The following is a 26,753-nucleotide window of genomic DNA, read 5'->3' on the forward strand; positions in this document are numbered from 1 at the left end:
AATTTTTTTGGGAATAGAACTTCAATAGCATTGCTCGATAGCGCTCACCATTCAGGACCGATGATGCCGCCGGTGCACTATGGACTTCACGAAGAGATTTAGTTTTTTCAAAATAAATGTTCACAATATGAAAACGTTGTTCAAGCGTTAAACGATTCATGATGACACTTGCCAAATCTTACTGAACAGAAATATTTACACAGTTTACCATTCTCAGCTGTCAAATCATACTTTTCGATATCGATAGTTATCATTCAGTTAAAAAAACCGATATATATGTATTAGCTATATTGTTTATTAATATAACGAAGTAGTGAATGCCCCAAGTTTAATTTCATTGTGAATGGTAATATTTTATATTGAGTCATATGAGCAGCTGTTTTAAGTCTTATTAGGACTTGTCCTCGGTAAAGAAGAAGAATCCCCAATTATTTTATCTGCACGTGTGTATTAAATTATTGTAGTTTTGTTTCGATTCAAACATATTCTTAATTTCGATGCCTCCTATACGTAAAAATAAGTCAAAAAATTCCGGCAGACCAATGCCGAAACAATCTTCGGAGTCACAAGTGGTGGTTTCCGGACAAGTAAGTTTGTTATTTACCCTTTGCGCTACAAAAATGTCAATATTATGCGTAGCAACTTCCTATGAAAGCCCTATACTGTTGTTAAAACTGTTTGGCTCACATTATTACAGTTAGACAAGAAACTAAAAAAACAGCAAGAGAAGAATGATAATAAACGCGGAATTGTATTCATTAAACATTTACCACATGGGTTTTTCGAAGAGCAATTGAAGAACTACTTTGAGCAGTTCGGCGCAGTCACACGCTTGCGGCTAGGACGTTCGCGTCGTACTGGAGGCAGCAAAGGATACGCCTTTGTAGAATTTGCATATCCAGAAGTGGCGGAGGTGGCTGCAGAGACCATGGATAATTATCTTATGTTTAAGAAAGTTGTTAAAGCCGCTTATATACCTCCAGAAAAACAATTATACAATTACTTCAAAACTTCGGTGCGCAAAGTTAAAAACAAGGTAATGAAATAATAAAAATTATTATTATTATAAATAGTATTTAAGCTCGACTGTGAATTTACAGGCTGGCAGAGATATATATGTTTCCCATAAAACAGCAGCTATACATCGCAAGGTAAAGCAAATGAATAATTGGTCCGATAAAAATTATCAAAAACGTGCATTGAAAAAATTGGAAAAGGTAAAAAAACTAAATGAGAAGTATGCACACTTGGGCATTGACTTTTCCAAGGTGCTTATTGAACCAAATAAAATTGTAAATGACAATGATAGTGAGACAAAATCTACAAAAGTTAATGAAGAAAACTCCACAGCAATAACTGGTAAAAGAAAATCAAAAGGTGCTATAGGCGATGCAAATAAAAAGTCGAAAAAATCGAAAGATTTAGAACTACAAGACCTACTAGGCAACACAATAAATGATGATTCGGAAGACGAAGATTACGTTGCTTCGTCACAAAGCGGCAATGAAAGTGCTGAGGAAAATGATAGCGACGATGGAAATCATACTGACGGAGTCTCAACAAGCTCAGATGAAGAAACTTATGGGTTTACTAACGACTCGGAAGATGAAGAAAACAGCAGCAAAGCACAGTTACGAAAAAATACTAAAAAAGGGGCTATTCCCTTTAGCAAGTCCGTAAAAGGCCCAAAAGTGGATCCTTTGGAAAAGTTAATCAAAAGGAAGCCTCTGAGTGGAGCTGTGCAGAAGGCCAAGAAAGCTCTTAAACCAACTGTTTCAAAGAAAACTCAAAAGAGTATCGCACAAGTAACGGCCGCAAAAGAAATACTAAAAACGATGCCTTCAAAAAAAGTGAAAACGGTGGGATTAAAATCCAAGTCATCTAAAACAAAAAAGATTAGAAAATAGCTTATTTTTAACTTGTATACATTTTATTTTCCATCTAAATTTATACAAATATTAATAATACATAAATATGTTTAAACTGTTAAATAACCATTTGAGTGTTTGTTTGTCGAAATTCAACCGTATTTTGAGCTTGAGACTCCAGTTTAAGACGCTTCCATTTCATGCGCCTGTTTTGAAACCACACCTTAACCTAAAAGTAAAACAATAAATTAATTCAGTAACTCGCTATTGGATTTAGGTAAAGCGTTTTCACCTGACGTTCTGTCAAGTCTAAAGCGACAGCTATTTCGTATCTTCTAAGGCGTGTTAAATAGTTTGAATGCACAAATTCTGCTTCTAATTCTCTTATTTGTTCTTTGGTGAACGCAGTTCTCTCTTTCCGATTTCCAGCAACATTAGGAACATTCAAAATTGTTGATACTTCATCCAGTGTAACGTCTAAAATTGAAAGAATCGGAACTTAGAATTATTTTAAATTATACAATGGAACAAAATTGTTTAACATGTCTTAAATATTCATATGTGGGTGTAAATATATGTACAAGGTTTTTAACTGAATGTTGAAACGGCAGTCTATGGACTTGATATCAGGTCAATGATAAACGCTGAAATAACAGCAGTTGGTCGAGAAAAACCCAAGTTATTCTGGTACGTAGAGACGATTTACATATGTGGTGAAATTCGTGATACTGTGGTTAGGTGTTTTAGATGGCAACACTTAGTGGAACACCATCTAGACAGGACTTAGTAAAGACGCCACAAAAACGGTGTCGGACACAAAGAATGAGATTGCAGATGACGTCCAACCCTGCGCTTAATAGGGATTTGTAAACTGTTACAAAAACAACTAAAAGTTTTGAGAGATATAGTGTGGTGCTACCAGAGGCTCAACTGTGATCAAACTCAAAAAAAGGTGGTCCGGCAAAGACTGCGCATTTTCACGGATGACTCGCGGACCGAGCACGGCTCCGGCTGCGGGGTCTACGTGGAATCCAGCTAGACAAAACTGCACTTTGCTCCTGGAATGCATGTAACTGTGTTTCAAGCGGAGGTGTATGCTGTTCAAGAAGCGATGAACTTTGTTGTGGAAAACATATACATATATGTGTCTGCAGCGACATGCAAGCTGCGCTCATGGCCTTAGACAGCCCCCAACCACTTCAAGGGTAGTCGAGTCCTATAAATCCAGGCTGAACTATGTATGTCGGCAGACATAATAGCCTGACGCTAACATGGGTCCCGGGACACGTGGGTATCACGGGTAACGAGATCTCTGACTCTTTAGCCAAACTCGGCACTGAGGCCAACTTTTTTGGCCCGGAGCCCGTTCTGCCACTCCCTTCTGTAGCCATCAAAGCCACGGTTAGCAAATGGGTTACTCAAGCGAGCTTGGCAGGCTGAGAGAGGCTGCAGATGGACAAAATTGATGCTACCTGTCGTATCCAACCGTCTGTCGCAGTTCCTCTTGTCGCTAAGCAGAGGGGGCTGTAGGAGGCTGGTTGGACTGATGAAGGGCCATTTTCTATGGGCAAAGCACATGGAAAAGGTGGGCATCTCAGACAGTGCACTTTTCCCAGCTTGTGAAGAGGAGGATGAGACGGCGGACCACTTTCTGTGCGTCTGCCCCGCCTTCACTCGAATCAGGCTTGAGGTCTTTGGCACTGGCGTAGCCCCATAGTTTGATGCCAGCATACCTCCCTTAGCCATAGCTCTTCACACCTGAGCTTCTCCTTGATGGTGTGTTGTCCCATGCTAAGGAAGGGCTCGGCTCCTATTAAAGGCGAGGCCGCAGCCCCTCTCCCCAATGTCTGCTACTTCGTTCCCACTTACACTCCTGTGTCCTGGGACCCAAATTAGCCGAATGCAATTGTGCATTCCTAGTAGATTAAGTTTCTCGGTACACTCAAGTAACATGGACGATAGGGCCATGGGTGCCGCCTGACTGTCACTCAGAATGGCGATTCGCTAATACCGGATATTCGGAATGAATTCTGGATAAGTAGAAGTTTAACCTGCTACAGTATCCAGAACGTAATTGTGCCATGACAGCCGGTTCTACGTTACGGGAATGACTCGGGGTTTTTCCCGACCAAGGGCTGCCGCCCCAGTAAACTTGCTCTGTCTAGTGTGTCGTACATCTGAAATACTATAGGGCCTACTTATAGAGTGAGAACTGTGTTATGACCTTTAGCAGGGGACATACATCTGGTCCTCGTCGACAAAATGTACGCATCGCAGTTTACAGGATGCCTGCCGAGCACCTTGCATATCGCCTGTACTGTGTTCGCGATGAAAACTATCGAATATTACCGCCAGTAACTTGGGATTATTCAAAGTTAAAATAGACGTATTAGTGGTGTTAATGTTACGATAAAGTAAACAAAAATTCACTAGGAGGGAGTGTGAGTATGAGATCAACGAAATCTACACAGGTATCTAGCGAAGCTTCGAAAGTTAGTATAGTTACAAATACAGAATCGGTTGTCGTTTTAATATACGAGGGGAAGTGAAATATTTGAAATAATTTTTACGTATTATTCTAATACATTTCCCATTTTTACTTAATAATCAACTACTAGGTAATATGTCTTCTGCCTTTTGGGCATCACTTACTCTTATGAGATTGTCTAATATTATTTATTTTATGGGCTCTGGTGTAAATGTTTATTAAAAAGGGTTTTGATCCGTAGAGGAAGCTGGTTCATGAAGAGCGAGAACCCTATGCGAAACCAATTATCATTGTACCTGCTACCCTACCTGAAAAACACATTGAAAAGACATCGTACAGTTCTACTTATCACGAATAATGCGGAATAATTGCAGTTCTAGACACAGTAAAAGAGTTCTGTATAATAGAGTAGTCAGCTGATACACTTAATATAAATTTTTATGGAAAAAATGTATCGGCTTAGTGTCCTACGAACCATTTGTGGTTTCCGGGAATAAGGTTCCAACTCGTTTCACATCCCACCCTATTCTCTAGACTTGGCTCTCTCGGATCACTTCGACTATTATTTGAATAAATGGCTGGCGGGAAAACGAGGAGGTGATTGCAGAAACGAATGACTTTTTTCATGCTTGCACTAATCCGAAACGAAATTCCGAAATCGAAAGGGTTTCACAAACTATAACAGCGTTGGACGAAGTGTATACGCATAAAAGGAGACTATGTCGAAAAATAAAAAAAGGTTTACCCCAAACAATTAAGTAGTTTTTATTTTTGCAAGGACTTTTCCACCGATCCTCGTACATATAAATATTTTGCGGATATATCCTACAGTTGTTTTCCGTCGGCAGATGAAATCCTGTTGAGATTAACTATTATTATATTAAAAAGATGTTGATACATACGACACTAAATTTGTAAGCTTGGGCCTTCACCCTATAAAATTTGCAATACCTCAAGTTAAGAAAAATGATCTCTTTGGGGTTCGGTAATGGCTTAATCCCAATAGCCAGCCAGGATTTACACAATTTAGGATCTTTCCTTACGGCTACGAAACTCATTTCAAGCAATATCTGTCTATGTCGAAGATAGCGGAGAAGAGCTTTTCTAAATCCCTAACGGCATGAACTACGTCGGTGAGAATAGGTGGACGGATAACAGTGCAGTGACAACCAAGCTGGATTAACCATTTGTAAACTCACCTCTTAACTATGTTGGTAAATGTTTCTTACTATTTCCACTCTGGCTACCAGATGGGATCTAAATAATCCCAATAGAACTCGCTTATTTGGTCATCGACATCGAAGCTGTTGAAAATAGAGAAAAAGGCATAACTGGGAAGAGTCATAGGTGGGCTAAGCTCATGGTGCCCTTAATCTTAGTTATTGAAAGGTATCTGTATTCACCAATTGTGACCATTTCATCTCTCTCCATGAAGAAGATGAGGCAGCGAAGCACTTTCTGTGCGCCTGTTCTACCATCACTAGGGCTAGGTACGCTTATTTTGGAAGAAAATTAATGAGAGACTAATAGTGATTTCGTCTGCCATGAAAAAGCTCCTCATAAAAATATCTGCCGTTCGGAGTCGGCTTGAAACTGTAGGTCCCTCCATTTGTGGAATAACATCAAGACATCAATAGGAGGAGGAGCTCGGCCAAACACCTAACAGAAGTGTACGTGCCAATTATTTATTTTTTTTTATTTTTTAATAGTGATTTCGTTTTTCCGAAATAATGTTGGTTTTTCATTGCCCCCAACGCTTTTCGTGTTCGATTTTAAGTAAGCGTAGAAGCGTAATCGGTAAGAAAATTGTGTGTTCGATTCTAAAAATGCCACCCTCAACAAAGGCAAAGGCAAATTTCCTCCTTTGAGAAGCTTCAGCTGCCTTGAAAACCAACTGACTACTTAAAACGTTAATATTAAGAAATACGTGTGCCAGTCAAAGGTAGACATTGGCAGAGTTTTGTGCTCATTTCAGAGTAGGCAAGAAACATGACTGACTTTGTATAGAGTTGAGTGCGATATTGAAGGGCAACATTTTTTCGTAGAAACAGACAAAACTCTATTCTGATTTGCTCGTAAGCCGAACCGATTTTAAACAGGCTAAACTTCTGCTTCAATTTGTAGTATGCGCCTTGACATGTTCCACAAGTAGAGAAACTTATTGCAGAAGCCATCATTCAAAAACCCAAGATAAAGTGATAGGTTCGTAACTAAATCCTTAAGACCAAAAAGTCTAACTTCTTTGAGATTATCAGCCATGAAATCAGTTTGAACACTCGGAAGGGTACTCAAGTGACCAAACAACCTTTGAGGAGTATGTAAAGTCTTCAAGAAGAAAATGGTGCAGCTACCCTTTTTAGTTATCCAAGGTAGGTTGGTATTGAAGTATGTCAATAATAACGCACACCTCCCACTTAAGGGGGATTTTCAAAAAATTAAAAAAAAAAAAAATCAATATCCCTAACACATTGGTACAAATGAAGGCATACATGAAAGAAAAATTTTGAAAAAGATAATTTATTAATGAAACCCTCCTAAACTTGTTTCACGAATCGGACAAACACTTTTTATTTTCAAGACTAAACTTCCGTTGGTCCATCTGATGTTACATTTTCATTAAGTCTTTAATCATTTTCTATAGGTCTATTTCATCCCGAACAGCCAGCCTAAATTAAATTATTCGGAAAAGTTCGACCCTGGCCGAATTTAGCACTTCCCAATTTCACACCTTATTTTCACGCAGACACCTATTTCACGCAAAACGAAGTCCAGGAAATTCAGTATTATTCCTCCGCGGAACGAAATGGGTCGCTTTACACTCTATCAACGTTTCGAAATATTTAAAACCTACTTACAAACTCACAAAAGGATGCTGTACTGACAAAAGTTCGAGGTACATTCAAGAATATTTCTACTTTTGCCAAAAAGAAAACACATCGAATTATTTGCTTAAGGTTCAATACTCACTTAGAAAATTAAGGCTTCGTTAACAGTTTTTTGATGGGCTTGTAGCATCCGGAAAATTATGACGATTTATATTATCGAATCATACCCTCATTTTACTCCTAACCACTAAAAACATATGCCGAGTATTTAAAGTTCGGTCCCGACCGAACTTCAGCACTTACCTTCAACATGAGTTTTGAATCCTGTCACACATCTAGGCTTTGGAGTCGCTGTCAGTTGAAGTTCGCAGCATTTGGCATCAATTGAAGGGTTATTTGAATTTGAAAGAAAATTTTGCATATTTAGTATACAAGGATGATCTGGCGTGGTGGTATTATTCCATTCTGTCGAGATTTTCGGTCCAGGAGAATGAACGTTGTTGGTTAAACGCGAATAGCTTTGATTAAAACAGTCAAAACAATTTCGAATTTTGATGGAATCTTGAATTCTTATATTATTGTCATAGTAATTCGATTGTGTGGTCTTAATATCAAAGTTGTAACTACTGCAATTATAAAGTGACTCTATTTCGGTCGAAGAAAAATCGATATGCGTAAACGATCGCGTAGGTAAGTTATTAGCGCTCATTATCAAACCTTAGTTTTCCGACGGCCAAAGTATGACTAAAGACATCTTGGAATCGTTAAGAAGTTTGCATCAAATGCGATCTTAACAATTTGTTGCTCATCGAAAGCGATGATCACTCCTTATTGGCTGATGTACGACATATAACTCAACTGTGATTGGTCGCATAGTTGCGCTTATACACATATACCTATATGCATGTGCATATATATACGAGTATATGTACATCCATTCATGTATACATAACTAGATTTTGTAAAAGCATATGGTTTTCCACTTATGAGACTTATTATGTGTGGTCTTGATGTGTGTATTATATTTGTACCCAGGCATACTTATGTAGATACATACATATGTACATATGGATTTTTATATTGGTAATTCCGGTCAAAATTTATGAACTGTTATGACAACACTCACAACACTTTTGCATTTTGTTTTGCTAAGGCTAAGGCATAATGCGGAGACAAAAAGGAAGTTGTGAACAAAAATTCAAGTGCATTGTGGCAGTGGGAGATGCGCCGCAATGAAACTGTGTAATAAAAATAAGAGTGTGGACATACAAACTTTCATATATACTATGCACATATCTGTGTTCATTCTTTACTAACTATGCCACTTTCAAAGCAATTCATTTATCACCATTTGTCATCTTTCTATTGCTTGCATAATTACACTTTGACTGCGTACTTAGATGGCGGCTGTGATGCTCTCCTTCGACGCACTTACATACCTAAATATATAGTTGCATGCGGATATGCGTGCACACTAGGATGGACCAAAAAATTATTTCCGTAATGCTACATCTATTTTTTATTTAATACTAGCTGTACCCTGCGCGCGTTGCTACGCCAACATCTAAAATAAATTTAAGAAAAATAACTTTAATCGAAAATCAGCACGCAAATATTCAATTCATTCTAAACCATTTTATTGAGTTGGTTTATTTCAAAAAAATCGGTTGAACGGGCAGAAGTTGCTACTCTGCGAGTGGCCGCAATGAGAATATTCTGCAAACCTTCTCCGTGGAGAATATGATATACACATACAATTTGTATAATAATCGGTCCAGTAGTGTTTGAGTTCATCGAGGACATACAGACAAACATTCATTTTTATATAAGTACTAGCAAACCCAGCCCCCTTCGCTGGGCACACTAAAATAGAATAGATATGGTTTAGAACAGAAAATATATGGTTTTCATATTATTTATTTCTTTATTCTTTATTCAAGCGCTTTGGCATAAACAATATTTTTTGTTTTTCTATTTGTTTTTGAGTAAATATAAAATATAAATTGAAAATCAGGAAAAAAGAAGATTGTTTTTAAATTTCAAATCAACGCATATGAATAAACAATCGTCTTTTTTCCTGATCATCCATGAATTTTTCGTTTCAATTTATATGTTTTATTAAGGGGTTAGGGGTAGTCAGAGGCCCGAAAAAATGATGATTTTCACGAATTTTTTTTTGCTACTTAATTAATTTATTTAACAAAAATAAAAACATAGCATAAAAACATCATGTTTTAACTTGACTTCACCAAAATTTCAAAAAAAAAAAATTAATAATTGCAAAAGTTATCGCTGTTTGTGTGAAGCCCGTTTCTCCAGAAGTCCCTTGCGGTGAACATCACAAGTCCTTGCAGATTCATCTAAAACCAATCGGACAAGAAAAATTAGTTTTATTAATAGATAATCTTGTGCCTGATCGAAGCTTTTCTTTTTTTTTCAAAATGAACAAAATGGCGGCCTCAGAAAATTTTTTCCAGATTTTAGAAAAAAAAACCAACAGTTAATTGTTAAAAAAAAATCGAAATTTTTGAAAAAAAAATCCTTCGATCAGGCACAAGTTTTTTATGTTTTTCAAAAGCTGTATACATTTTATTGAAATCTACGTAGCGATTTTTAAGTTACAGTGTTCACCAGTTTGAAAAACATAGTTTTGAGAAAAACGCATTTAAAGTTTTGCTATCGGCTCCGGAGCGGCCGAGCGCCCTTTGTTAATTGTTGAATAACTTGAAAAGTATTTGTCGGATTCACTTCAAATTTTTACACAATATTTTTAAAACATTATACTTTAAGAAAATGCAAAAAAAATCGTTTTTTTGAAAATTCTGACTACCCCTAACCCCTTAAGCATTGGAGCTTTTTTAACCATTATCCATTTATATTTTTCAAAAAAAAAAAAAAACGAAAAAAATTGTTTTTTCCACGAACACATAATTTCATTCGGATTTCACATTAAATTCTCAAATTTCGTAAGAAATTATTCACTGTTCCAAAATCCACTCCAAAAAAATTCACAAACAATTTTTACATGTTGCACTTACGTTTTTTCCTTATGGCATCCAAATCAGAAAGAAATATTGACACACTGTCAATTTGACAGTTCAGTTCCGCGCCAAGCGTTAAAAAAGTAAACGACATTATGGCTGGCTCAAAAGAACGCTGTACCCGTTGCGACTGCTCCGAATTACAACCAAACTTTACGAAACCCATTTTCAATACTTACTTAACAATGTGCATAAGTTTGGTTTAATTCGGTGCAAAGACACGGCGGGTCCACGTTTTGGTATATATTTCGAGACCCTAGTCATCAATAGGTATGAAAATTACCCCGTATTAAAGCACTTATCAACAGCTTTCATTTGACACCCATATTGTACATACACAACCAAAGGTTACCCGGGTCCACGTTTTGACCTATATCTCGAGACCCCAGTCACGTAGCGGCATGAAAAATACTCTGTACTAAAGCATTCACCAACAGCTTCAATTTGATGTCCATATTGTACAAACACATTCTAGGGTCCACGTTTTGGTCTCTATCTCGAGACCCTAGTCACGAAGCGGCATGAAAAATACTCTGGACTAAAGCATTTACCAACAGCTTCCATTTGATACCCATATTGTACATACACATCCGAAGGTTACCCAAGTCCACGTTTTGATCTATATCTCGAGCCCTATCCACCAATAGGTATCCAAACTATACGGAAACCATCTTCAATACCTTCTTAACATTGTGTATAAGTTTGGTTTAATTCGGTGCAGACACGGCCGGTTAGCGAACACACACAAAAAGTTGACTTTATTTTATATATAAGTTTTTTCCAAAATAAAATGTAATCCATGTTACTCTTGGATAATGTAGTTTTCGAATGGTGAAAGAATTTTTAAAATCGGTCCAGTAGTTTTTGAGCCTATTCGTTACAAACAAACAAACAAACAAAGTTTTCCTCTTTATAATATTAGTATAGATAAAGATTTACTCATGCCGTTTTTATGCCTTGAATATGACCATTGAATACGAACGGAAAAATTTCATTTTACAGCAAATTTGGTATCTATAACATGTTAACGGATCGATATTATTTAATCTCTTAAACGGCCAAAAAATGATACCTAGCTTTATTTAAAAAACGAATTAACTATTTTCCATGAGAACTATGAAACCAGCCAAAATTTAAAAAATTGTTAAAATTATATATTTATCTCGTATGTTTTTGTTGTATTTTTTTGCACAACTGTGAAGGTAAATTAAGAGAGGATATTAAATAATGTCGATCTGAAAACATTTTATACCAAATTTGCTGAAAAGAGCATTTTTCTCCATGTGAATTCAAGGGTAATTTTCATGGCATAAGCGCCACGGGTAAATATTGTCAAGGAAAACAATTCATCCTAATGTACACGGTATGAAAGTGAGTGTCGGAAAATGATCACACATACATACATACATATATATGTGCCTAAAGTTTACAGTAATAATTGTAACAGTTTATTAAAAGAAGTATTTGTATCTGAGTAACTAGTTTCAAAGTGTTACCTTATTAGCATATTGTAGTCGACAAACTGCAACAAACATTTCATTTTTCGTTGTTTATCCACGGGTGGGAGAATCAAGGCCCCGCATATGCAGTTATCAGAATCAGAATCAGTTATTGGGCTATTTATATATTTTTGCTTACAAACAACACTTTTCTTTCTATTCTATTTTCAATTATCCTCCATGTAATATTTAATTTTTGCTTACAAAAGTTAGGTATACTCGTATATGTCGACACTTTCATTTTAACCTTATCTCACAGTTCATCTAAATTTTTACTTCAGTGTGATAAATCTGATGAATCATCTGTAAATTAGTGTCACTTCAAACGCAGAATTCTGTTTATTCACAAAGCCATTGAAAACTACAAATTAGGGGAGCGCTCTGTAACGATTTTTTACGGCCAGTTTTTCAGTACTCAGTTTTGAAACAGGTGGATTTACTGCAGGGTACCAGTACACATCTTTTCCGAAAGTAAATGTCGCATTACTTCCGCACTATATCTGCAAATATTCTTGATCCGAGTATTATGTATTTGTATGTACAATTTACTATATGAGCATATGTATGCATATCTAGACTAGTTTGAATGGGATTGTGTTGTTATATTTAATATGCAACAACAAAGAAAAACACATGTGGCAAGCAACATATGGAAAATGTACACATCACATAGAGCTAGTCATGTTGTTGCAAAGCAAATGAAACGAGCGGCGCGTGCTTGCGACCTTTTCATTTTTTGTTTTTTTTTTTTCTCAATTCTCTACATACATACATACATTGTACCCATATATACATACATACATGACCACGTACTCCACATCCATGGCTCATTAAAAATCCTATTTGTTTTTTTTGGTACTAAAGAAAACTATGAATGCTTCTATTATTTTTGACTATATAAACTTAAAAAATGTCAACAGATCGACAGTTTTGTTTATTTGTTTAGCTAGAGCTTACTTTAAATTTCACACGAGAGCTTTATCGCATGTTAAGAAAGTAGGTATGTAAAAAAAGTGAGTAAATGCTAAATTCAGTTCGGACTGAATTTAATATACTCGGTGACATTTTAGTAAAATTTTATTTGGGGCGGAATCAAATAAACTGATGTATAGTGAGAGTTATAGCTTTTAACGTCAGACGAACGGACAGAAATTTGGAGACTTAACATATTAAAAGTGGGCGTAGTTTTTAACCGATCTCAATAATATTTACGAGTATGTGAAATCTAAATGGGGTGGGAAAGCATTCGTGTCCCAAGTTTGCACAAGTTTTATCGGCAAGTCGTTATAGAGATACACACATTTACCTAATAGTTGGCATAGTACCGACAATTTTTTAAAATTTTACTTACTTTTTGGGCTTCCACAAAAGGCAATATTTATGGTAGGGATTTGTGTTTTTTTCTTTTTTTTGACAATTACCGGCTATTGACCGATTATAATAAGTATCATTGAAGAATATTAATTTTTACCCGAGCTATCGTGCACACAGATCAGATCGCGGATAATTCGGAAATAACGGACCGGAACAAAATAATTTGTGAAGACGGAAAGTGGTGCGCCCAGTTTGCCGCATGGCGGGCACAATTCGTGATAGCGCCCAAGACTAAAAACCCGATATGCTCCTCATGCAGTCCTACACCGAGCTGCAAGAGAAATGAAACTTTATGCAAACGTATTTTGTATTTTTTTGACATTGGCTTTAAAAATTTAGTCATGATATGGTCACTGTTCTTGTAGAGTACCTCGTAAAAAATTAGTTATCTTTGTAATAGATAATTTAGGTAACAATTCATATACCATATATAACTTATATTATTATACTTATATTCATATAAGTTTCGAAAAAATAGCTAGTAAAAAAGAGGTTGTCTGTAAAGTCGGTTTACTGACGATAGTTTAACGTGATAACGTCATAAGAAAATACTAATTGAATGGTTGCATTTTTCAAAAGAAAATTTTAATTTTATTTGTTTGATAGATATTTTGTATGGATCTAGAGAACGAGTTAACATTAACATAACATAATATACTTTAACGTAACATAACATAACATAACATAACAGGTATTATTAACAAACTTGGTTTTATTTTAAATTCTTCAAGTAAATCAAATTAATAATAATCAATAAGAAGGCATATGCAAATACAAATAAGTGAATTTATATATGTACATATGCACATATACATACACATATACGCTCACTTAAGTAGGAGAGAGCAAGATGTCGAAAAGTGCCGTTCGTTTGCTTTGTTTGCTTTGTCGTTCGTTCCGCGCTTTCGCTTGCAGTTCATTCAAGGTAACGGTAATGAGCAAGGTAACGACATATGAGCAAGGTAACGGCAATGAGCAAGGTAACACTAATGAGCAAGGTAACGACACATTTTTTCGTGCGTGCAGCCTGTTAAATCGAATTATAAGACGTTATCACGTCAAAATATTTCTCAAGTTTCTGATAGTTGTGTAGATTACTTGATTACTTGTCTTGACGAAGATCTTATGCATCTGTCTTAACATGAACTGTCATATTTTAGTTTGATAACTCACCGTGACAACTTGTGCATACAGAGGCCTGTTTTTCAGTGCAAGTTTAGTTCTGCTTTCCAGTTAAACTAAGTTTACGCGCCCAATTTTTCAGGGTTCAACTCAATTTGAAAACTATCGATAATAACCTGAATTTAAATATCCAGTCTTGCAAGGTTAATTTCACTTTCTCAATCCACAAGAGTTAAACTAGAATTGGAAAAAGGAATCTCGGTTGTAATGCTAGAACTGAACATGTTTAAAAGATGTTTCTAAAATTTGCGCTATGCTTTTTAAAATTTTCTGATTTGTCCCATCCTATAATCAAGAATCAAAATGTTCGACTATTTGTCTCTCCTTGTTTCGTTGGAAAGTACTAATTTTCTTGTTTCTTTGGAGATCTTACGCAAGTCCTTTACATTCCACCTAAGTAAGATTAAAATTAATTACGTTGATCTTCGTGAATTTAGCGAGATCTCGAATTCTGTCTGGTTCACTTTATCTAAGAATGCCTTTCTCTCTTTATTATATTGTGTTTGTTGATTAATTATTAAAAATAAAGAATAGCTAACAAAATTATTGAAAAAAAATTATTATAATAACTTTTAACTTTCCTTAAAGTCTATTTTAATTTATAATTAATAGTTTCAAGTAGTCAGTAAACATTTTTATTTTGTTTTCTTTAAGAAATAAATACAAATATGAAAGTCAGTGGTAACTTAACAGAATGATGGATTGAAATTACATTTCCATTTCTACAAAGGTTTGACTAGCTGACGAGATGCAAAGTGAATTTATCGATTTGCTGTAACGGGTTAGTCCCCAGGGCACATTCAACAGGTAGCAGCAACGCGGTGTACGGAATACAGAAGTAGCGCTTTCCGAAAACCGTTACTCTATTTATCACGATTGTGACAACCGATGACGTCATCATTTCAATAAGCAAACAAAAGGAACAGAAGTAACTTCTTTGATGAACAGAAGTAACGTCTTCTTCAGTCAATGGCTTGGTAGCATTGTTTTTTTTTTAGTTTTGTTCAATTAAACAAAGTAATAAAAATTATATATCACTTGTTAAATTGTGAAAGCACGAATTTTAACAATCCCTTCAAATGCATTTTTTGCGTTATCCTGCCGAGGACGCCGTAGCAAGAAAGTGTGCGTGTGTAATTTATTCTGTTTGGTAGTTTCCAATGCGTTCGCTTACTCTTTTATTCTCCCCACAAACAAACAAAAAAGTAATTTTTCTTCCTTTTGTTTGTTTATTTGAATAAATGACATCACAGCGTATTCGAAAGGCGCAATCCTGAATTCTACCATAATAAAGTATTTTATAAAAAAAAATTGGCAAAGCTCTACTATTAGCTAATTACCTAAGCACCCAACAAGAGTACATATACATAAAATATATAATTATGTATGTGTGAAGTATCAACTTATAGTTTTTACGCAATAATGTCGGATATATAATAATAAATTCGGCAGAGTTGTCACATTCTCGATTTTTTTTTTACAATATATTTATTTACAGGGTTGTTCCCTAAGAAAATGCCTATTTCTATCATCTAATTATAAGAACTAATATCACAACACTGATTTTGATTTTATACAAAGAAATACTTTTGTGAATAGTGAGTTAAAAAGAAGAAGAGAACTTATAAATCGAGAAACTTTATGTTTTTGTAACAAAATAGTTTAATATTAATTCGTTAATATATAAAGGTCTAATAATGGCGTCCACAGTGCAAGAGCGCCAGCCGCTGAATCGTATGCCTCTTGATAAATGGACGACGAAAGAACAGCTTTGTCTGGCCTCGGCTGTGTCTCGCAGCGGCGACCAGAATTGGATGTCTGTGAGTCGTTCTCTAAAACTTATATGTGGAAATGGAAACACTGCTCGCCCGGTCGATTGGTTTTCCCAAAAAAACTGTGCGGTACAATATGGTCATTTGTTGGAAAATGTTGAAACACCAAAACGCAAAAAGCGTACGAGCGAAAGTGCTAGTGATTCTTCTTCGCCAGCGACTGTGGAGACAACCACTGATTTAATTTTGAGACGTCTAAATGATGAACGAATTCAAGAGTTAAAGACGGAAATACGTAAAGAGCAAGAGGAATTTGCTCAAATTTGTAGGGAGCTTAAGGCATTGCAATCGGAAACTCTTTACGAAGAGCAGTTGCATGAATTGTGGAGTAGCATTGAAAAGCAGCAAGAACAAAAACGCGTTGAAGAAATGAAATTGGAAAACCAAATGCGTGAAAGAGAACAAGAAAGGTTGGAGATGCAACGTAATTGGCGCACTTTGACACAGATCACAACGCCTGTTGTTTCGCCAACACAAGCAATTACCACTGATACAAAAGCAGTGGATATGGATGTGGAAGACATAATAAGAGAAACAAGTCCGCAGCAAGAAGGGATTACTGCTTCCAATTCAATGCAGCAGAAACAGTCAACCCAGCCGGGAACATCACCTCTATTATCTTCTCTGCTCAAGTGTCATTCTCCTGTAAACACCACACCGCCAATATCTACAAATACATCTGCTGGTTCGTCGAATAACTCTGCGCGGTCATCTGCACCAACTATAACAACTCTTCTAACTTGTGGATCTATACCTAATAAAAACCAGCCAGCCATTACATTAAAAGCTAGTATACCACCACAAAAAGCCGCCCAGTTACTCTCAAGTCCGATTAGTGGCCCGCCGACAATAACATCTGTTCCCGTAACAACCATAACAGCGCAAAATTCATTAAGCCCTTCACAGGCCGCCCCGACTTTATCTATGTTATTGGAAAGGAATAAAATATCGGCAACTGCAAATGGAAGTAACGAAAACCACAAGGATGCCTCGAAGCAGGCGTTAGAGGAAACACCAAATGTATCTGATTCTAACAAAGACGAAATTCCAATGGAACTTGACGAGGATATTGTCTCACATGTTGATGACAATAATGGGAATATAATTAGCGCAAATGAATCTGAAGAACCCGATTCTAACGAAGAACAACAATTACTGGAGGTTTTCAAAAATATTGGCAACATCGATGAATTAGATATAGACGTAGCTGCAGTTATAGATGATGAAGAGGTGGATTTTCTAAAAGACATGGGTGCTGATTCACTTGGTGAGACTACGAACGTTGCGGATTTTGAGCATAAAGAGGACACAAATATTATCTCTAGCACATCAAACTTAGTAGCCGAAAAGAGTAAAGAAAATGATGGGCAAGATATTGCTATAAACACCGAAGGCAATGGTATATCCTCTGCTGGAGTGGTGATACTAAATCAAGTGGAAGAAACAATTAAAACAGTGTCCGGGGCAGAAGGTAAACCCAAAAAAATAGAAACAATTTCCAGCGATGATTCAAATGACAACATACCATTAGCTGCTGTTGCTTCGTTGGAGCAAAGAGCGGCCCATGAGAAAGTGATTTTTAAAGAAAAAAATGATTCAACTCTAAAAAACGATGACATAGAAGATAGCAATGAGTCCGGCAAAAACAAAAGTGACCAAACAACCAAAATACTATTATCTTCATTTGAGGAAGATAATCAGGCACATGATAAATTAGAGAAACAATTAGCAGATTTGGTGGGAGCAAATGATTTAGATGAAACAAAAAATTTAGACGAAGATGGAAAGTCACCAGCATTGAGTGAAAGTTCGGATGTAATAGTAATTCCAACCGATGATGATGACTCTTGTGGAGATAAAGCGGGTCGGAGAAATGAGAAATCAAGCGTAGACGTAGAAGCAGCGAAAATTAAAAAAGACTTGGAGTCCGATGTAGGCGCTACAGGTAGTCTAATATAAATATCAATATGCATAGATAAAGTTTTTTATTATCGCAAAACTTACTAATCATTATTTTATTTTAGAATTGGCAAAGAACGCAACTGGACAAAACGAGTACCCGACAGAAATGGTCAATACCTTAGCCGGCACCAACCAAGAAGCTCTTGTGCCACTACCACCAACAATTTCAATTGCTGACACTGATGAAGACTCGTCGACCACAGACATTAGTATAGTCACACGAAAAGACGATAAATCGGGAAATACTTCGTTAAAACATAATGCACCCCTAGCGCGCAAGGGCTTACATGATACAATACGGCAAGACCAACAAAATAAAACAGATGATGAATCGACCACACAATTTTCTTCATCTTCATCATCATCTGTTACTCCAGCCCGACCGCCAATGCTGCGAAAATTACGTGACCGAGACCGTTCCGAAAGCCCTATGATCGAAGGCGAATCACACATGGCAACCAATAATATTAATACAACACCCCTTGAAAATTTAAATAGTCAACGTCTGCGGCGACGCTACTCCTCCACACCTATTAACGATAGCATACCAAACTCTCCCGCCTCAAGTGATCGTGATCGGGATGAGTTAGAAACACGCGTTCCTAAAAAGTCACTGTTAAGTATTTTTCATGTACTTCAGTATAGCAAAAATGCCAGTGCACTACAACGAGCATTCCACGAAGATGTTAAATTTGATGAAGTTTGCTTGCGCCCAATGGACATGCTTTCGATTAGAAAATATATTGAAACGGGTACTATACGCAATGTGAGTGAGTTGCAACGTGACATTATGTTAATGTGCCAGAATGGGTTAATGTTGTTTAAGAACAATACCGCGGGATTCAATGCTGCTAATGCGTTCATGCAAGAATGCCAAGCTTTACCCGAATTTGTGGCAAATACATGTAGCTCTGATAGTACTATACAAATCAAAGATAATAAAGATGTCAGTAAGTCACAAAACGTAAGCGGTACAAGCTCAAAATCACGAAGTGGTTCGAGAAAGAGCCAACGTATCTCCTAAGATTAATTTGAGGAAAATATTAAAAATCCACATAAAAAAATGAAAGTATGTATTTACTAATTATATTGTTTCATTAAAATTTATATTAGGTTTAGTGGTAATGCAATAGAAATAAAATTTATGTGCAAATACATAATTCTAAAAAGTAGTTTGGTATATTTTCTAAAAACCTATTGAAATGTAAGCAAAAAATTTTGCAAACGTCGCGCTCTTGAACTAAGGCAAACAGCTCTACGCTTGGGACAGCTAAATCGCCGTAAGCAGCGAGACAACTGAATATCACATTGACACAATCGCGCAGCACATGAGCGCGGCCCACCAAATTCTCCGTGATCGATGGCACATAGTGGCTTCCGGCGATAGCACTTCCAGACATATGGAACAAAATATTCCAAGTAAGGTATGCAATTGGTGTATTCGTAGCACTTGTCGTGTACCTTGCAGCAGCGATCAATGCCATCAGCCGGTATGCCAGCACCCGAGAAGCCGCAATAACAGCCATAACCCTTATAAATTAAAGGCTGACAACCGGTGGAGCACTGGATCATAGAGTACAATGTAAGTACATCACGTTTTGACCGATCGGTGGAATTTCTGCGAAAAGAGGAAATTAAATTTTTATTCATCATATTTACATATAGCAGTTATACCCCCCGCCCCACCCCACAACTTTATTATTTTATGTTCAAGAATGGATTTTTCTAGTTTATTGTGATTAGAAAGAGGTTACAAATAAAACTGTATCAATACAATTTTCAGTAAACTTTATTGGCTTCTAAACCAACGAAAATAGGGAATGTATGTAGACTTCTGTTTGGATATCAAAATATCAGTCAATATGGATATGTCATTGACAATTAGTGACCTAGTTTTAGCAGCAAATAAGTCTTATCACTCTAATTTGCTTAATCTGCTTAAGTCAAAATTATTATTTCGCGACCAAAAATTAGGGATATACAAAACATTGATCCGCCCTGTGCTTACCTATATATATACATATATATATAATTGGCGCGTACACCCTTTTTGGGTGTTTGGCCGAGCTCCTCCTCCTATTTGTGGTGCACGTCTTGATGTTCCACACATGGAGGGACATACAGTTTCAAACCGACTCCGAACGGCAGATATTTTATGAGGAGCTTTTTCATGGCAGAAATACACTCGGAGGTTTGCCATTGCCTGCCGAGGGGCGACCGCTATGAGAAAAATGTTTTTCTTAATTTTGGTGTTTCACCGAGATTCGAACTGACGTTCTCTCTGTGAATTCCGAATGGTAGTCACGCACCAACCCATTCGGCTACAGCGGCTGCCCAGTGCTTACCTATGGACGCTAAAAACTACCGACATTAATCAGCTAATATTGTAGTTTTCGAATACGAAAAATTTATGGACCAATAAGACTGCAGGACGGTACTTCTCCAATAAGATGAAATCATGAGCTGGAACTTTTAGCAAAAAACGAAACTGTGATAAGATTTATAAAATCTCAGAGGATAAGATGGCGTGTTTAGAATGTCCAAGAAGCGAACAACTCGAAAGACAGGTGAATTGCGACCTGTTGGAGACCAAAGAAGGGGACGCCCTGGAAAGAGAATGCTCGAAGACGTTGAAGATGTCCTTGCAAAGCTAAAAGTGCGGCGAGGAAACAAAGTAGCCTTAGATAGAGACGAGGTGTGAAAGGTTGTGAATGAAGCAATGGTTCACCAAGGATTGTGATGCTAAGAAGAAGAAGAAGGTGAGAGTGATGTCGTCTTCTAACAAGAGAGGCCATGCCTCCCTATTTTCAGTACGACGAACTATCAAAACAAGCCTTATCCGATCTGCACCGACAACCGCAGGGTTGCACGATTTTTCAAAGTGTCACGTCCAGTGTAAAATTTTAGCAACTTTAGCAAAAGATAGCATTACAACTGTCAAACAAATTTTGAATCGGCATCATAAAATTCTTGCACAAATACATCATTATTTTTTCTTGTAATTTTCAATAGTAAATTACCGTAAGTATCGAATTTATGAAGGAAAATATTTATATTCTTGATCGGCGTATCCATGCTGGATGCTTGCGATTACATACAAACGTCATTATGATCTTAGTCGTACGGTTGTCAGGTCATATTATTAATGATGTCATTATATTTTTGTCTGGTTCTCGTCTATGTTAGTTCGCCAATTGTTTTGAGACCTGTCCACTCTTTGATGTTGTCAAGCCGAGTAATTTTTTTTTCTGCCAATTCCTCCTCGTCCTTCAATATTTCCTCGTATCCGCAGTTGTAAAATATAGCAGTTTACTAACGTATTTATTGCCTCTTGCTATATGTCCGAAATAAGTGACTTTTTTCTTGTTATATCCGTAAGCACTATGTCATTTGAGATATTGTCAGTCCAGCGTATTCTCATCATCTATAGCACCACATTTCAAAGACTTCTAGTTGGTGTATGCTTGTATGCTTTCAATGTTCAGGCTTCGCAAATCGTGCCCCGGTGTATCAGTAGTTTACCTTTATGAAGGCCGGTCTAGCAGTTTCTATTCGACCTCTTATTTCATTATTGTCGCAATGGTCGTTCTATTATTTTATTTCCTATGGTTAGCCTCGTATTTGAATAGTCTATGCCGCTTTTTTTACAATAATAAATTTGGTTTTATCAATGTTTATATTTAGCCCCAAGTCTTTGCTGTGCTTTTCTACTTTGTTTATAATTTTTGTTCACTTTCCCCTGTCTCTGCAAAATAAGTGACGATTATCAAAAAAATATGAGTTGTAACAGGGTTGCAAATATTTATAAATGCTGCAATACTGTTCCACGCAAGAATAAGAAATATTGTTGTCAACTTTCGAAGGGCCAAATTAATCAACGAGGACTAGTAAAACGCAATGGACAGAATCAGACCTGGCAAAACAGCGATGGAACAATAAGCTCTATGGCGACATTATAGGCATAGTGTAACGAACAAAGATCCAGCGTCTTCAGCAGCGGGATAATGTCGTCCGAACGGATACAAACGCTTCAGCTCTGATAGTACGGCACCTGCTGGTGCTAGTATAAGAAGAGGAAGGTGTTTGAGTTGGACAAAATAAGGTTGTTGTTGTTGTATCAGCATAAACATTCCCCATTCTTACATACGGAGAATGCTGCTGGAGTGGCAATCCTTGGCCGGATGTAAATCCGGGTCGTTTCGGTAACGTATAACCGACTGCCGTGAAAACGGCATTTTTTTGAAAAAATAAGGTGGAACATTTGGCTTCACTCAGAATGTCGCGCTTTGTTGAACTAGCTCATAATCGCTTAAGAGGTTATCGCGCCAATCAAAAATAAGAAGCTGTTTTATTCTCCTCCTAAAAGAGAGCAGTCTCCTGTAGACCCCATCATTCCAGCAAACACCTGCTAAAATTTATGGCTTGATGGGTTATAAACAACATTTACAAAAACACAAGCAAAAGCTTTGAAAGTTTTGAACCAGAAAAAGCCGTTATCGGAGTTCACCCATCACAGAACAATAACTTGAGTTCCGTCGAGACTCCTATATATTTATAAATACGAGCATACAGACATAGATATATAATATAGGGTTTTCCAAACAGAGCGCAGTGGTCCGGCGGCCGGACAAAATTCAATTTTTCAACATTTTTGAAATAAAAATTTGATAATGCAGATGTTTTCTTAAATATTCAAGGCAGATTTTCTGAAAATATTACTTAATTTAAAAAATTTTTCATTGTAGTTTTTTTACTTTAAACATGAAATTGTATGCAAATCGTACTTCATACAAGAGTTTCATTTTCATGTCTGCAAATAAATATTACCATTTGATTGTTAACCAAATATTGAAAAAAAAACAAAGATAATTGAATATATTAACGGAAACAGTAATAATTCTCTTAAGTTGTGGTACAAAATCCAATTTTTTTTTTTTTGAAATTTCAAAATTTTTCGAAAATTTTTTTTTTAAAGATCATTTTTTCGAGTGGTCCACACCGGTCCACTTGAAATCAACATGAGTGATGTAGCCACATATTTCAGCTATGATCTCAAACTGAAACCTGTTGCGCAAAGTTGCGCAAATTAAAAATAATGTAGCTTTTGTGCATTTACCCACATACAAAACGTTACATATGGCATATGCAATTTTGTGTAAAAGACAGAAAAAGACATCACAGACCACATCAGCATTAAGAGACAACTAAAAAAAAAAAATTTATTAAAAAAACAAAATTTTTTTTTAATATTATTACAATATTAATATGATATATGTATATATAACACTATATACAATAAAATTATATATAATAATATAACATTTTTATCTGTCACTGGAGGAACGGGCATAAGCCGATTAGAATATTAACGAACATCTGAGAATTGCTTGTAATAATAAAATCAAAATGACGTATAGTTTTGAAAAAAAGGAGTTATTTATTTTTTTGCGTTCTTCAGAAAAAAAAAGTTTTGAGTCAAAGAAGTTAGAATTACAAGATTGCGTTTATTAAATGCTTTGCTTTGTTCATCAGATGTAGTTATAATATCAAAAACTAAGGTTCCGAAAAACAAGCCAAAACCATTTTCAAAAAAGGTTCTTGCGCTTTTAAATTTGAAAAATGATCCAGCCTCAGAAAACAGCTCATCAGAAACCGAGGATTCTGAATCATAAAAAAAAATTAAAAATGAAAAACAAAAAAACAACTAAATATCCAAAAAAAATTTAAAAACTAAAACAAAAAAAAAAATTTTAAATTAAAAATAAAAAAAATTAAAAAAAAAAAATTAAAAATAAAAAAAAAAATAAAAAAAGAAAAATCTAAAAACAAAAAAAAAAAAGAATAACCTTGCCGTAAACCTCCACGTGGTACTCTCTGGGGTCGTGAAAAATGTAAAAATGAACTCACCAGCTAATTACGGAAGTAAAAATGTATTTATAGTATTCAATGAATTTAAAATTTGCTAAAACTAAGGTCAGATTCGTCATCACTGATCCTTAAACCCCTAAATATATATTTTCAGGTTAATTAAATGAGTTTTTGAATTTTGTCCGCCAACGCCTTCTGGTCGGACCACTGTGCAGAGGTGTTATTTTGATATTCAAAGAAAAATGCTATTTTTTAATATAAATTATCGGATGTTTATTTCATTATAAAGAGGCAGGTATGCCGTTAAAAGTGGAAAATGACATCAGACAAATTACCACCATGACCACGTTTACAGGACAATATCCTTTTCATGAAACTTTCCATAACCGAATTGCAAAGTGGCTGCCCTATGTCCTCGATAGCCTCAAGAATTGCATCTTTGAGGTCTTGAATCGACCCTGGGCTGTTGGCGTAGACCTTCTGTTTCACGTGGCCTCAAGGAAAATAGACACAAGGTGTTAAATCACAAGATCTCGGTGGCCAATTGTGATCAGCTCTTCGAGATATAACACGGTCCGGAAACTTTTCCCGTAAAAGATCAATGGTTTCGTTGCTTGTGTGTCACGTTACGTCATTTTGTTGAAAATAAACGTTGTCTAGATCAATACCATCCAATTCCGGCTATAAAAAATAGTTAATCATCTCTCGATAGCGCAATCCATTCACCAATAACACTTGTTATTGGAAAACCCTTTATATGTAAAGTAACCACACTCTATAGCAAACGTAAAGTAACCACACTCTATAGCAAACATACCTTCACTTTTCGGCTTAAAGCAACTTGTCTAATAGAGCTTTCCCTTAGGTTTGACACCGTTTAGCAGACCATCTTCGATAACCAATTTATTTCTTAAACCAAAACTTTCAACTTTAAAACCCCTCTCAGAACGAAACTCACCTTAATTCCCATTTTACTGAGGTACCGAAAGGATCATTAACTCGGGCAATATAAACACTTTCACCATCTTCATCCTTTTCCGTATTTCCTTCTTCATTCTCCATATCCAAAAGAATATCACTGGACGGATATTCATTATTTGTATCGGGATCAGTATTCACCGGAGCCACAGCGCCAGTCCAACCGTCCAAACCTAGTGAACTCCAAGTGTTTGCATGCGTTTGTGCACTGCTCTTCGATGTATCCTCGTCCAAATTATCGCTGTTTACCAATGTTAGACGGTTTTTATTTAATTGCGCACGCATATACTCAAAAGTAAGATTAGGAAAAACTGGATCAACAAGATCACTGCGTTGCATCATCCATATTGAATGCCCGCTTTTAACAGCGTCGTCAGGCATTTCGAAAAGAAAAACAAATTTCGATTGTTGCATAACCGGTACGTACATTTCGGGTATAATGCGGTTTATAAGATTTGTGTTATTTGTAACGGTTTTAAAAGCATTACGAATATCATTCAGAATTATATCTGTTGTCGTGCGGAGATTCGGCGTAAATTCGTTACTATGAGATGTATGGCTTTGTATGAGCATCACTAAAAACCACCGGACGAAATTGTGTGCCTTCATCACTTTATATGTATAACTTATACCAATCGATTTCTGTTACTTTTTAAATTGGTTTTATATCAAAGTTTTCTGCGTTTACTAGTTGAAAGCGTCTAACTGCTGACAAGTTCGCCATTAAAATGAAGCATACAATTGTAGTCTAAGGCGCGAAATGGTTTGAAATGTTTGGAAAAAACTAGGTATACACTATAATAAGAGCGTTGAAGGATTGTAAAACTAAACCGAAGAGCTTTAATAAAAGAGTAAAAAGAAAAGCACAAACAAATGTTTATGTGTATGTATGTAAAAAACTTTATTAAGGTTATGTAAACTTATTACAGGTAAGTAAGGCAATAGCACAAGTAAGAGATGTTGGTGTACATAGCGCTCCCATAAACTCGCATACTCACGTACATATGTGAGTACTTCACTTTAACCAGTTTAGCTCCATAGTCACGTGAATTGGCAAAAAACGCTTTATAAAAATACGCGCGTATTCAATTAAAACCCAATTTTTTTAAATCTGTTCCATGCAGACATTGAACATGAATCATATTTATGTATGTAAGTTTCAAACTGTCCACATTAGGGGCGTTCTTAAACTTTTCACTTTTGACATGATAACGTCTTATAATTCGATTTAACAGGCTGCACGCACGAAAAAATGTGTCGTTCCCTTGCTCATTAGTGTTACCTTGCTCATTGCCGTTACCTTGCTCATATGTCGTTACCTTGCTTATTGCCGTTACCTTGAATGAACTGCAAGCGAAAGCGCGGAACGAACGACAAAGCAAACGAACAGCAACGTTCGACATCTTGCTCTCTCCTACTTAAGTGAGCGTATATGTGTATGTATATGCGCATATGTACATATATAAATTCACTTATTTGTATTTGCATATGCCTTCTTATTGATTATTATTAATTTGATTTACTTGAAGAATTTAAAATAAGACCAAGTTTGTTAATAATACCTGTTGTTTTAATGTTATTACATTTTAAAGCAAGTTTGCAACTTGAAGCTATTACAATGGTTCAAAATAAGTTAAAAGTGTCATTATCAAGGTATTATTTTCAGCACATTTTCAGTATAACTTAAATGAAAGGTAAAAAATTATTTTGTTGTACTTATGTCATCTTTTCAGGCTTGCAAGTCCAGTAAGACCAGAAAGCTTTAGCGTTTTTTTTAGTTTGCAGAAGCCTAGTTAAAGAATGATATGCGATGATATTCGGAAATATGAACCTTCA

The 26,753-nt window shown here is 36.1% G+C and overlaps 4 protein-coding genes across 6 annotated transcripts; 2 read left to right on the forward strand and 2 right to left on the reverse strand.

Moving 5' to 3' along the window:
* Positions 1 to 401: 401 nt before the first annotated feature.
* On the forward strand, positions 402 to 1,994 carry LOC129253187 (MKI67 FHA domain-interacting nucleolar phosphoprotein). The gene is made up of 3 exons (XM_054891459.1): positions 402 to 587; positions 698 to 1,036; positions 1,101 to 1,994. The coding sequence occupies exons 1-3, from the start codon at positions 498 to 500 to the stop codon at positions 1,905 to 1,907; spliced, it is 1,236 nt and encodes a 411-aa protein (XP_054747434.1). The 5' UTR covers positions 402 to 497; the 3' UTR covers positions 1,908 to 1,994.
* LOC129253189 (homeobox protein Hox-C9) lies at positions 1,987 to 12,746 on the reverse strand. 3 transcript variants are annotated; one of them, XM_054891462.1, is made up of 5 exons: positions 12,679 to 12,746; positions 11,719 to 12,221; positions 7,485 to 7,699; positions 2,161 to 2,345; positions 1,987 to 2,097 (listed from the first exon to the last, which is right to left on the reverse strand). In XM_054891462.1, exons 2-5 carry the CDS (start codon positions 11,760 to 11,762, stop codon positions 1,987 to 1,989), a joined length of 555 nt encoding a protein of 184 aa, XP_054747437.1. In that variant the 5' UTR covers positions 11,763 to 12,221; positions 12,679 to 12,746. The 3 variants fall into 3 exon arrangements, with proteins under 3 accessions (XP_054747437.1, XP_054747436.1, XP_054747438.1); XM_054891461.1 differs by lacking the exon at positions 12,679 to 12,746 and adding an exon at positions 12,523 to 12,574; XM_054891463.1 differs by lacking the exons at positions 11,719 to 12,221; positions 12,679 to 12,746 and adding an exon at positions 12,519 to 12,565.
* A 3,139-nt stretch (positions 12,747 to 15,885) lies between these two features.
* LOC129253185 (bromodomain-containing protein 8) lies at positions 15,886 to 19,230 on the forward strand. Its single transcript, XM_054891457.1, has 2 exons — positions 15,886 to 18,054; positions 18,134 to 19,230. Exons 1-2 carry the CDS (start codon positions 15,975 to 15,977, stop codon positions 19,093 to 19,095), a joined length of 3,042 nt encoding a protein of 1,013 aa, XP_054747432.1. The 5' UTR covers positions 15,886 to 15,974; the 3' UTR covers positions 19,096 to 19,230.
* Positions 19,191 to 25,743, reverse strand: LOC129253188 (uncharacterized). The gene is made up of 2 exons (XM_054891460.1): positions 24,898 to 25,743; positions 19,191 to 19,689 (listed from the first exon to the last, which is right to left on the reverse strand). Exons 1-2 carry the CDS (start codon positions 25,524 to 25,526, stop codon positions 19,266 to 19,268), a joined length of 1,053 nt encoding a protein of 350 aa, XP_054747435.1. The 5' UTR covers positions 25,527 to 25,743; the 3' UTR covers positions 19,191 to 19,265.
* Between the last annotated feature and the right edge of the window lie 1,010 nt (positions 25,744 to 26,753).

Source organism: Anastrepha obliqua, chromosome 1 (genome assembly GCF_027943255.1).
Source record: "Anastrepha obliqua isolate idAnaObli1 chromosome 1, idAnaObli1_1.0, whole genome shotgun sequence".
In the NCBI taxonomy this organism is placed as follows: Eukaryota; Metazoa; Arthropoda; class Insecta; order Diptera; family Tephritidae; genus Anastrepha; species Anastrepha obliqua.